Source organism: Gigantopelta aegis, chromosome 5 (assembly GCF_016097555.1).
Source record: "Gigantopelta aegis isolate Gae_Host chromosome 5, Gae_host_genome, whole genome shotgun sequence".
Taxonomy (NCBI): Eukaryota; Metazoa; Mollusca; class Gastropoda; order Neomphalida; family Peltospiridae; genus Gigantopelta; species Gigantopelta aegis.
The window spans coordinates 3,489,155-3,503,271 of record NC_054703.1 but is presented as its reverse complement, the minus strand read 5'-3'; the positions used below and the strand labels follow the sequence as shown (position 1 = coordinate 3,503,271).

Sequence of the window (14,117 nt, the reverse complement as noted above, 5' to 3'; positions counted from 1 at the left end):
CCTTATATTTTGAGTTATTAATTAATTAGTTATTGATTAATTAATGTTAAATAACACAAAACATTTAGCCAAACCTGTCTGAGTGGGCCTTTTTTAAAAATAATAAATAATAAATTTTCTATACGAAGCAGTCATTTTCAAAATGGCAAGATCAGTGAGGGCGTTACAAAAATTCAAGATGGCGTTCTCTATATGTGCGTAGTTAAATAAACCATTTCCTTTCCTTTTCCTCTATATTAAACCTAGGATGGTATGTTTTTATGTTTTGTTATATAAATTATGTACTTTATATGTCACAGAATGGTTGCTAGGAGAATAAATAAAGTTCTGTTCTGTTTTATTCTTCCATAAACAGGGAGGGGATCTCTTGAACTTTTACATAAATCCATGCCTCTTACATAGACATATTTTCCACTGTAAAAAAAATAGTCTAGTCGTCAGTAGGAACAAATTTAAATAAATCCACATCATGTTTACATACCCATGTCAATTTAAGGTTCAGACACAGTAACGGTTCATAAGGTGCGGTTATTTGAAAGTGCCCAGATGCAGGTAAGTGAACCATTCAAACTCGTTTGGTGAGATTGCAGCGGTGATATAAACTTCCTATTGTGCAAAGAAAACGTCAATCTGTTCGTGTGCACTAGAGCGAGGCTCTTACGTTAACTCTGTATATCACTAAAAAAAAAAAAAAAAAAAAAATGTTTTTTAATAACCCCCCCCACAAAAAAAAAAAACCTCACACATTAAAGGTGTATTCTGCCAGAAATGAATCTCTATCTAGGGCCTCGCCTATAGGAGGACAGCCACTCCCGAGGAGATCCTTTTCCAGACAATACATCTGTCCTCGAACGCCCAAAGAGGACTGCCACTAACATACTATTTTGTTTGTTTTTAAAGTCAATACTATGACAGGGTTGAGCTCATTGGAATAATATAGCTTTGATGACATGCACTCACGAATCGCTGTCAGAACAGTGATGATAGCAGGTGTTCGCGAAAGGTGAGCATATCCTTCCACACTGGTGGCACCCGTCATGAGTACTGCCACCACAGCTGTCAAGTCAGTCGCTTCATCTAAAATGGCGAAAAGTATGTTCAAAATATGGAATGGCATCAGCCACCATTTTGGTCAGTGATGCATCGTATGTGGTAGATATAGCCTCCACATGCCTACCACAACACGTTCTGTATGGCCTCAGGAGTCCCTGGACATTATAACCCTGATGGGACAACTTCTGTGCCAGAATGATATGGCTTTGTTTGAAATCTGAATACAATGGGAGTGTCTTAAAGGGACATTCCTGAGTTTGCAGCAATTTTTAAGATGTTATCGACTAACAGAGACTTTTTAGCGATTGTAATTACATATCAAATATATAATTTCTGCATACAATATTAGTGGCTGTATATTAAACGTGTTTCTGATCGTTATAATATTTGTACTAGGTTAAATTTCAATTTATTTCATAAAATAGGTTGGGTGGGTTTTTTTGTACGTATGAAATTATTTGAAGACAAAATCCATTTTGGGCTCTTACAAATATTAAGACGACCAGAAACATATTGAATGTACAGACACTGATATTCTAAACAAGAAAATATATTTAATATGTAAGTTTAATCGTAGAACTATTTTATTAGTCGGAAATATCTTACAATGCAACAAACTCAGGAAGAATGTCCATTTAAGATATCTTAGAAGTTGTGATATGTAAACACCAAAAACTGGAGTAGAAGGTATATTGCTCGACATAAAGGGAAAATTGTAAAGTTAAAAAGTTAAAGTTTCTTTACTAGTAGTTTGTTTGTTTGTTTGTTTAACGACACCATTAGAGCACATAGATTTATTAATCATAGGCTATTGAACGTTATAAATTTGGTAATTTTTACATAATGTCTTAGAGATGAAACCCCCTACATTTTTTTTCCATTACTAGCAAGGGATCCTTTATATGCACCATCTCACATACAGGATAGCATACACCACGGCCTTTGAGCTAGAACGAGAAATAGCCCAATGGGCCCACCGACGGGGATCAATCCCATACTGACTACGCATCAGGCTAGCGCTTTACCACTGGGCTACGTCCCGCCCCAAATTGTAAAGTTAACACACACACACACACACACACACCACACACACACACACACACACCACACACCACACATACACACATACACACACCACACACACCACACACACACACCACACATACACACACACCACACACACACACACACCACACATACACACATACACACACCACACACACACACCACACATACACACACACACCACACACACCACACACACACACCACACATACACACACACCACACACACCGCACATACACATACACACACATACACACATCACACACACCACACACACACATACACACACACATACACACGCACACACGCGCACACACACATGCACATACACACACACATACACACACACACATACACACACACAGATACACACACACACACACACGCACACACACACATACATACACACACATACACACACACACACACACACGCGCGCATACACACATACACATACATACACACACACACACACACATATACACGCACGCACACACACATGCGCGCACACACACACACACACACACACACACACACACACACGCGCGCGTGCGCGCACACACACACACACACACACACACTATTTCCTCGTCCCCTTCAAGTTCGAGTTATCGAAGTTTGACTGTGTATATGTATGTGAAACCCCTCTAACTGGACAGCCTCGGGACCAAGTAAAATGACCGGCGTTAAGAGGTATCCGGTTTAGAGGGGTTAAGTTCTATACTGATTTTTAAAAAAAGGACCGTGAAAAATGTCCGGTTTAGGGGGGAATTCCGGTTTACAGAGGGTCCGGTTTTGAGAGGTATATCATTTGTCGAAATCCTTTTTAAAAGGGCTACACACTCCGGATAGTGCCTTTAAAGTATTTTGTGTTTTGAACGTGTTTAGAAGTTAGGTCAAAGACCTAAAGCCAAAATGAGCTGATTCATCCTACTCATGTCTGGACAAAAAATTAAAGTCGAAAAATAAAATTAAAGTGCTCGGCCGAAAAGGTTTTACGGTGATTTGAAAATTTTGGACGGGCTACCAAAATGAAGTGCGTCGGACTGTTTACAAAAAAATTTTAAAAAAAATTCCAACCACAGCCAAAATATTTAAAGTCCGACTAAGCCCCAGAAAGACAGCTGGAACCCCTGTTTTAATAACTATAACAACAGGGATACAGGACATAAGTACAATTCGAGAGGAATTGATCTGTAAAGAGCCACGCTGTTTAACGATTAAGCAAATTCCAGTGTTGAATCGATTCATGCATGAAAAAACCAGTTCGTCCATTTCAAATTAATGGGTAGAGAACAACAAGGTTCATGAGCCATTATATGAGAAGAAAGCAGAGTTAATGCCTTGATTCAGACGCTTGTACTAAATACTTAAAGTAACATCAAAACAAGACATTTCTCGCATTCCCAGCTAAAGTGGGCAACGCCCAATCCTCGCAGACATACATGATAATCCGAATAATGCCTGTACAGACACGAACTTACTTTCCGTTACCGGTCGTGGTTAAACCATCGGAAATAAGGCTGGTAGGTACTGGGATCGCAGCCCCGTTCCGGCTGTAACCCAGAGCGAGTTTTAACGACTCAATGGGTAGGTGTACGACCACTATACCCTCTTCCCTCATACTAACTACTAACAACTAACACTCTGTCCTGGACAGACAGCTGTGGTGTGTGTGTGTGTGTGTGTGTGTGTGTGTGTGTGTGTGTGTGTGTGTGTGTGTGTGTGTGTGTGGTATTGTGTGTGTGTGTGTGTATTGTGTGTGTGTGTGTGTTTGTCCAGGACAGCGTGCTTGAACCTTAATTGGATGTAAGCACGAAAATAAGTTGAAATGAAATATAGTCCAGTTACGTCCAAAGGGAATTAACGAATTGGCTTATAACTCTATAATGAATGTATTTGTCGAAAACACAGGGTAGTGCCTTTGAAGTGTTTTGTGTTTTTCCAACAAAGTTTCTTTGCAAATTACCATTAAATTGCACAGGTCAAACCTTATTCTTTGATACAGTTATCAAGCAGCCACTGTAAAGCACGTGCAGTTCTACCTTAACCTCTTTGTACTGCAGGGGGCGAGACGTAGTCCAGTGGTAAAGCGTTCGCTTGATGCGCGGTCGGTTTGGGATCGATGCCCGTCGGGCTATTTCTCGTTCCACCCAGTGCTCCACAACTGGTGTAACAAAAGCTGTGGTATGTGCTATCCTGTCTGTGGGATGGTGCATATAAAAGATCCATTTCTGTTAATCGGAAAGAGTAGCTCATGAAGTGGCGACAGCGGGTTTCCTCTCTAAATAGCTGTGTGATCCTTAACCATATGTCTGACGCCTTATAACCGTAAATACAATGTGCTGAGTGCGTCGTTAAATAAAACACTTCCTTAATTCTGTTTTTTACTTTTTGTTTTTTACAGTATTAGGGCCTCAACGGAAACATGAGGTTGACTGCTAGCATCTGCCTGGCTGTGCTAGCCTTTGCGACGTTGACGAATTGGTCGCATGTACAAGCTCAAAGTTAGTACAGAACAGATTGGATGGATGGATGGATGGATGGATGGGTGGATGGATGGATGGATGGACGGACGGATGAATGGAAGGACGGATCGATAGACGGAATGATGGAAGGAGGGAGGGAGGGAAGGATGGATGGGTGGATGGAGGAAGGGAGGGAGCGAGAGAAGGATGGCTGGATGGATGGATGGATGCATGGATGCATGCATGGCTGCATGCAAGGATGGATGGATGGATGGATGGATGCATGCATGCATGGATGCATGGATGGATGCATGGATGGAGGGTGGATGGACGAATGGATGGTTGGATGGAAGGATGGATGAAAGGATGGATGGATGGATGGATGGATGGATGGAAGGAAGGATGGACGAATGGATGGATGGATGGATGCATGGATGGATGCATGCATGGATGGATGCATGGATGGATGGATGGATGGATACATTGATGGATGAATGCATGGATGGATGGATACATTGATGGATGCAGGGATGGATGGACGTATAGATGGATGGATGTAGGGATGGATGGATGGATGCAGGGATGGATGGATGCATGGATGCATGCATGGATGGATGCATGGATGGATGGATGCATGGACGAATGGATGGTTGGATGGAAGGATGGATGGAAGGATGGATGCATGGATGGATGGATGGATGGATGGATGGAAGGATGGATGGATGGATGGATGCATGGACGAATGGATGGTTGGATGGAAGGATGGATGGAAGGATGGATGCATGGATGGATGGATGGATGGATGGATGGAAGGATGGATGGATGGATGGAAGGATGCATGGATGCATGCATGGATGGATACATGGATGGATGGATGGATGGATACATTGATGGATGGATGCATCAGATAGATAGATAGATAGATAGATAGATAGATAGATAGATAGATAGATAGATAGATTAGTATAAACTATTTTAAGGTATGTTGTTTTTAATGGTGATATTTATATTATTGAATAATGACAAATAAAAATATAACTTTTTGGACTATTTTAGCACAAAAAATGTGCTAACCTGAGATCCTACATATTTTCTCCATCATTAGTTGTAATCCATGTAAAAATGCTTAGTGATTCGTGTCCAACCCTATATAGGTGTTTGGTAGGAAAGCTAGTACGAATAAATGTTATCCAGATTCGTACACTTTCGTTTAATTCGAACAAAAGCCAGCCTCCCTCCTATATGCGCCATCCCACAGACAGGGTAGTACATACCACGGCCTTTGATATGCCAGTCGTGGTGCACTGGCTGGAAAGAGAAATAGCCGACGGGGATCGATCCCAGACCGACCGCTCATTGAGCCACTGGGCTACGTTCCACCCTCTATAAGCACTGGAAAACAATTTCATCATTTCCAAAACAATTTCATCATTTCCAAAACAGTTTTGACAAAGAAACGCTTAAACTGGAAGCTGGTGTGGTGTTTATGTCGTCTTGCCCTAACGTCTCCAGTGTACTTAAGCGACAGCTAATGTGGGTAAGGTAATTGCTGTATTTGGTTACACAATATACTGACTGCTTGAAAACCCCGTTTTGTGTCACATACAAATACTGTTATTATGCCTAATGTAAATAGGCTCCCAGCTTGCTACATTACTTCTTCAAACACCAGCACAATCAAACAATGACGCTTTGACTACTTGTATCCCACATACTTGTGACTACTTGAGGGTGGAGTTAAACTATACTGACGAACGAAAGAAACTCAAATATTAAAGGGACAGACCCTAGTTTTTAAACAATAGGGCAAATTTTTCACCTAGACCCTAGTTTCAACACGTACAAATGGACACTAAGTTTGGTTAATATACAAATCTGTAACAAATTTGGATACAACTGAGTGAAACAAAAGTCTGCGACGATGAAATACCCTTAAAAATAGACTAAAATGCGACTACATAACCGATACTTCTTAGACGCACGTGCGTTTTTAAAAATATGAAAAATGCATTTTGTGATATTAGAAAAACCAAGATGACCAGAAACACTTCGGTTGTACGGAAATTAATAATCTAAGCAATGCAATATAAGTAATGTTTGATTTCAGTGATCGTAAACGGCTCTAATAGTGAAAAATATTCCTTAGTGTGTAAAAACTAGGGTCTGTCCCTTTAATTTAGTTTTCTTTAATTCATTTTGAACTATTCAGTTTGAATTCCATTACTTTTTGTGTCTATTATCCATTTTCACAGACTATTTTAGAATTAAAGGGACATTCCTGAGTTTGCTGCACTGTAAGATGTTTCCGACTAATAAAATAGTTCTAAGATTAAACTTACTTATTAAATATATTTTCTTGTTTAGAATATCAGTGTCTGTATATTCAATGTGTTTCTGGTCGTCTTAATATTTGTAAGAAGCCCGAACTGAATTTGGTCTTCAAATAATTTCGTACGTACGAAACAAAATATTTTAGGAAATGAAATGAAATTTAACCTAGTACAAATATTAGAACAATCAAAAACACGTTTAATATACAGCCTTTAATATTTTATGAAGAAAAATATATTTTATATGTAATTACAATCGATTAAAAAAAGTCTCTTTTAGTCAATAACATCTTTAAAATTGCAGCAAACTCAGGAATGTCCCTTTAACTGTATTATGCAAAATGCGTATTAGAATATTCGCGTGTCTTTTGATGATTAGTATATTAGTTTTCACATCCTATACCAAACGTGCTACACAACGTGTACAGGAGAGGTTTGGTAAGAGTTGTGCGGTCGGACTTCAGATTGGTACGTGCTGGGTTGACATCTTAAAACCATCCCACGTGCAGTAAAAATCAGGAATGTCCCTTTAATGTAGGTTGGGTTTTTGAGAGAGTTTGGTTGGTTTCGCCAATTGTTGGGCTACTCTTTTTGATTAGCAGTGGGATCTTTTTTGTTGTGCACCATTTTGGGGGAATAGCACATAGTATTTGCTTTACCAGTCGTGTGACTTTTTTTTTTGGGGGGCCCAATGGGTCCACCGGGAATCGTTTAGTGGGCGTTGGGGGTTATTTTGTCTTTTTTCTCCTGATTTGTTTTGATGTTGGTTTTTTTTTGTTCGTTTTCTTTTTGTTGGGGTTTGGGTTTGTTGTGGTTGGGGGATGGGGACGGAGTATTGTTGTTGGGTTTTTGGGTTGTTGTTTTGGGGGGGGGGGGGGGGTTGTGGGTTGTTTTTATTTTTTTTCCTGATTTGTTTTGTTGACGGGTTTTTTTTGTGGGGTTAGGGGTGTTATTGTTATTGTATAGTGACAATTTTCTGTTTGTTGTGTGTTGGGTTGTTTTTGGTTTTTTTGTTGGGGGTTTTAGGGGTTAGTGTGTTATCCGGTTCACTTGTGTAACAGGAATGATACGACAGCTACACAATTAAAATTAAAAAAAAACCTCAACTACATTTTCAGACTTAAAATTTTATTTTTACTTAAAACCATAAGTTTTCGATAACATGTTTTGAACTCATTTCAGTATGTCCCGACCGCTTGGATGTGATTTTTGTTCTCGACGGGTCTCAAAGCGTGGGATTCCAGAACTGGGAGAAGGTGAAGACGATTGTACAGGACTTCATCACCCAAACCAGTGCCACTGCGAGTGAGGCCCGGTTTGGTGTGATCGTCTACAGCACAAGCGTGGCGCCAGATGGGAAAATAGAACTCGCAACGGGCACGGCAATACTGAACAGAGTCAAGTTCCTGAGATACCCAGCACAGGGCACATACACCCATTTAGGTATCGACGAGGCAAGGAAGATGTTCTCCAGGACAAAAATCAATGGCATCCCACAGTTAATGGTTGTCATCACAGACGGTCTGTCGTTTGACCAGACGAAAACAGCTTCTGCAGCAGACACAGCCAGAAGAGCAGGAATCGAAATCTACGCTGTGGGTATCGTCACTGCTGGCTCGCCTCTCAGCAAGAGAAGGTTTACTCGGGAATTGTTGGCTATTGGTTTGACGAAAAATAACACAGTTGAGTTAGTAGACTTCAACAGCCTCACCACGTCGCTTCTCACGCAGTTGACTCCAGTTTGCGTGGGTGGTGCAGGTAAGAGTTCTTCTATGCTGTAGACCTTGATAGTAAAATATGTCAGTCCTCACACGATTAATAACTCTCTTTGTCTATGGTGTAGGTAAGAGTTTTTTCTATGCTGTAGACCTTGATAGTAAAATATGTCAGACTTCAAGCATTTAACAACTCTCTTTGTCGATGGTGTAGGTAAGAGTTCTATGCTGTAGACCTTGATAGTAAAATATGTCAGACTTCAAGCATTTATCAACTTTCTTTGTCTATGGTGTAGGTAAGAGTATTTTCTATGCTGTAGACCTTGATGGTAAAATATGTCAGACCTCACGCGTTTAACAACTCTCTTTGTCGATGGTGTTGGTAAGAGTTCTATACTATAGACCTTAATAGTAAAATATTTCAGACCTCAAGCGTTTAATAACTCTCTTTGTCTATGTTGTAGGTAAGAGATCTTGTATGTTGTAGAACTTGAAAGTAAAATAAATCTGAACGATAAAACATTTATCCACATATTAATAACGTATCTCTGCACAGTACAGTCGAATGGGCATTTGGCAAAATATTGGTTAATTCCCTGAATCTTTATCAATTGCATCGTATATAGGAGGATTACCACTCCTGAGAAGATTATTTACTGGATAATACAATGTCATCCTTTTTAACACGCCCAAATGAGGACTCTCACTCCCAGTCTAGTTTACTAAATCAAAACTAGCACAAGACAGAGTTAATTGGAATAAAATGTGGCTGTGATGACATGCACTCATCAATCACTGTAAAATCAGTCGGCGTGTTTCTATTTCCATGGTACATAGGTCAAGGTGGTCAGTTGATAATAAACTTTCAACAGTTCTCACATTTGTAAGTCTAGTCTCCGTGTAACAATATTGTAAGTGTTCTATGTTTTATACCTTTAAATGTACTCATAAATCACTGTAAAACCAGTCTGCATGTTTCTATTTCCTTGGTACATAGGTCAAGGTGGTCAGTTGATAATAGACTTTCAACAGTTCTCACATTTTTAAGTCTAGTCTTCGTGGAACAATATTGTAAGTGTTCTGTGTTTTAGATTTTGATAGTAAAATCATGATGTCTTTAACTCCCGTCTGCTTTGAAAAATAGTGTAAGTATTCAAAGTAGTAGACTTTGATAGTAAAATCACCACGTCTTTAAGTCCTGTCTGCCTAAGGAAATAGTGTAAGTTTCAAAGTCGGAGACTCTGATGGTGAAATCATGACGTCTTCTGACTCCAATGTTTGTAGAACAATACTGTAAGTTTTCAAAGTTGTAGACTTTGATAATAAAATCATGACGTCTTTAAGTACTGTCTGCTTATGGAAATAGTGTAAGTGTTCAAAGTTGTAGACTTTGATAGTAAAATCATGACGTATTTAAGTACTGTCTGCTTATGGAAATAGTGTAAGTTTCAAAGTAGTAGACTTTGATGGTGAAATCATGACGTCTTTAAGTCCTGTCTGCCTAGGGAAATAGTGTAAGTTTCAAAGTAGTAGACTTTGATAGTAAAATCATAAGGTATTTAAGTCCTGTCTGCTTAGGGAAATAGTGTAAGTTTTCAAAGTTGTAAACCTTGATAGTAAAATCATCACGCTTTTGACTCCAATGTTCGTAAGACAATATTGTAAATGTTAAAAATTGTAGATTTTGATAGTAAAATCATGACGTTTTTAAGTCCTGTCTGGTTAGGAAAATACTGTAAGTGTTCTATTTTGTAGATTTTGATAGTAAAATAATCACGTCTTTTAATTCCAATGTCCGAGAGAGAAAATTGTAAATGTTCTATGTTGTACACATTGATAGTACAATCATCACACTTATAACTCCAGTCCTCGTGTGGCAATATTGTAAGTGTTCTATGTTTTATACGTTTAAATGTACTCTAGTAGTTTAGTTCACCAAAACAAACTTTATATTACATAATAAAACAAACCAAAATAAAACATTTAATAAAGAGTAAACAAATATAAGCCTAACTGCTTTCTTACTATTTTTTCCATAACTCTAAGCTGGTTGTTAATTTCAAATAGGCTTGTATAATGTTCTTCGAATGATGAAGTTGGTATAATATATCACTTATTAAAACACAAACCTCTGGACGAAAACGTAAAGTTTGTTTTATTTAACGACGCCACTAGAGCACATCTTATCATCGGCTATTGAATGTCAAACATATAGTCATTCTGACACTGTTTTTTTTTTAGAGGAAACCCGCTATCGCCACATAGGCTACTCTTTTACGACAGGCAGCAAGGGATTTTTTATTTGCGCTTCCCACAAGCAGGATAGGACAAACCATGGGCTTTGTTGAACCAGTTATGGATCACTGGTTAGTGCAAGTGGTTTACACCTACCCATTGAGCCTTGCGGAGCACTCACTCAGGGTTTGGAGTCGGTATCTGGATTAAAAATCCCATGCCTTGACTGGGATCCGAACCCAGTACCTACCAGCCTGTAGACCGATGGCTTAACCACGACGCCACCGAGGCCGGTCAGAAGACGTCATGATTTCACCATCAGAGTCTACGACTTTGAAACTTACACTATTTCCCTAGGCAGACAGGACTTAAAGACGTGATGATTTTACTATCAAAGTCTACTACTTTGAATACTTACACTATTTTTCAAAGCAGACGGGACTTAAAGACGTCATGATTTTACTATCAAAATCTACAACACAGAACACTTACAATATTGTTCCACGAAGACTAGACTTAAAAATGTGAGAACTGTGGACAAAATCACTTTTATATTTCTGTAAATGGACACTGCTGTGTATACTTCCACTGCTGTGTATACTTTCACTGCTGTTTCTACTTTCACTGCTGTTTCTACTTCCACTGCTGTTTCTACTTCCACTGCTGTGTATACTTCCACTACTGCGTCTACTTCCACTGCTGTGTATACTTCCACTACTGCGTCTACTTCCACTGCTGTGTATACTTTCACTGCTGTATATACTTCCACTGCTGTGTATACTTTCACTGCTGTGTATATTTCACTGCTGTGTATATTTCCACTGTTGTGTATACTTCCACTGCTGTGTATACTTTCACTGCTGTAGATACTTTGCTGTGTCTACCTGCACTGCTGTATATACTTCCACTACTGTGTATACTTCCACTGCTGTGTATACTTCCACTGCTGTGTATACTTTCACTGCTGTTTCTACTTTCACTGCTGTTTCTACTTTCACTGCTGTTTCTACTTCCACTGCTGTTTATACTTCCACTGCTGTGTATACTTCCACTACTGCGTCTACTTCCACTGCTGTGTATACTTCCACTACTGCGTCTACTTCCACTGCTGTGTATACTTTCACTGCTGTATATACTTCCACTGCTGTGTATACTTTCACTGCTGTGTATATTTCACTGCTGTGTATATTTCCACTGTTGTGTATACTTCCACTGCTGTGTATACTTTCACTGCTGTAGATACTTTGCTGTGTCTACCTTCACTGCTGTATATACTTCCACTACTGTGTATACTTCCACTGCTGTGTATACTTCCACTGCTGTGTATACTTTCACTGCTGTGTCTACTTTCACTATTGTGTATACTTCCACTGCTGTGTATACTTTCACTGCTGTGTCTACTTTCACTGCTGTGTCTACTTCCACTGCTGTGTATACTTTCACTGCTGTGTATACTTTCCGTTGGTAGTCAAACATCTTGCACCCATTAATAATTATAATTTATTTTATTATTACAGTGAACGGACAGTGGTCAGCCTGGATTAGATCGAATGTTGGCTTCTGTCAATCAAACTGTCAGAGATCCGTGTCCTTGACAAGAACTTGTACAAACCCCGCCCCCTCAGGAGGCGGACAGCAGTGTAGTGGAGTCACTAGTGACACCATCACAGAATCCTGTTCAGGAGGCAACTGTCGTATAGGTAAATTAACAACACTGTTCTCAGTGTTCTGCCATTGTTAAGACATTTCTAACAGAGAATTTATTCATAGGTCACGAGTCCATTCTATCCACCCTGGAGGGATTTCGGGTGTCTCGACACTAACCCCTCGATTCCGAATATTATTTATTCTTCATATTAATGTGCATATCCTTATTCACAAAACGCTTTTTAATCCATTTGATATCATATATAAGTACATTTATGCCAGCATATAAGCACCTTTTACGGAAGCAAAATAAATAAATGTAGTTACTATCATATGTATCTGTTTCCACTGAGCACGCACTTCACAGTCAATATCGGACAAAACAATGTGTGTGTGTGTGTGTGCGTGCGTGCGAGCGTGCGTGTTTGGGAGGATATGTATGCGTCGAAATATGGCAGCAGATGTGTATGTATGTGTGTGTGCGTGCGTGAGCGTGTATGTGTGTGTAAAAATTAAAGTCCAATTATATATATATAATTAAATTTTCTTTGCGTCTATACACTTTACAGCAATCTGATTGGTCCAGAAGTGCTTACTTTTTTTCGTTCATATTTCGATGAACCCCAAAAAAGTAAGCCACGCCTACTATTCCCCCCCCCCCCCCCCCCCCCCCCCCCCCACCCCCCGACTCGCACTACTTTTGTGCAACAAGCCGGATTATTTTGGCATTCATATTTAGATATTTTGAAGAAAACACACACACACGTGAAAGCTACAAAAAATGTATACGATAAATTAATGGAAAATGCTATAACAGAGTAGACATATCGATCTATACGCATTGATTTAAAAAAAACACAACAAAAAACCTCTTCGCTAATCATGACATGAGACTCGGTCGTTGGCCAAAGAAATCATGTAAGAAACTTCACGCCTGTAACTTACTTGTAAGCGATGTTCAACAGCTGTTGGTAAAAATTAAACGGTTCCACCGACAGCATAAATGTTAGACACGTTCCCTTCATTCACTTTCATAAAATATAAACTAAACACGAATAAGACAATTTCTTCCAGTATAACTAAATGATCCGTAAAAATGCACAGCAGCTAGAGGAAATGACGTCATTTACAAAAAATCACCTGATTCAAATAATAGTGAATGAACGTTCGCATTCTTACGCGACATAAGTATCAATGCAGTTTACACAAACAATACTACAGGCGTATTTAAAGCTAAACGAAATAAATTCAATTATGTATTGTTAAAGTATGCATATAAATTTAATTATAAGATTTGACCGCGGGATCATACATCGTTTTTTCGGTTCATACTTGCATGAACCAAAAAATAATTGCGGTCAATTCTTAAATAATCAGTCATTAATTACGTTATAATTAAATATTGTGGTAAGATTGGTAAAACACTGTGCGTGAGTATGTCTGTGTGTGTGTGTGTGTGTGTGTGTGTGTGTGTGTGTGTGTGTGTGTGTGTGTGTGTGTGTGTTTATGTATGTATTGATATATTGATATATATATATATATATATGTGTGTGTGTGTTCATGTATGTATTGATATTATATATATATATATATATATATATAT

General features: G+C 39.0%; 1 protein-coding gene across 6 annotated transcripts in view; it reads left to right on the top strand.

Annotated features, from left to right (window-relative positions):
* Positions 1-14,117, top strand: part of LOC121373212 (A disintegrin and metalloproteinase with thrombospondin motifs adt-1-like) — a 62,346-nt gene that overhangs the window by 16,452 nt on the left and 31,777 nt on the right. For all 6 annotated transcript variants that reach the window (XM_041499694.1, XM_041499696.1, XM_041499697.1 and 3 more), the window contains exons 2-4: positions 4,527-4,626; positions 8,100-8,675; positions 12,385-12,567. In XM_041499694.1, coding sequence (XP_041355628.1) covers positions 4,548-4,626; positions 8,100-8,675; positions 12,385-12,567 — 838 coding nt within the window. In that variant the 5' untranslated portion in view covers positions 4,527-4,547. The remainder of the gene's footprint in view (positions 1-4,526; positions 4,627-8,099; positions 8,676-12,384; positions 12,568-14,117) is intronic.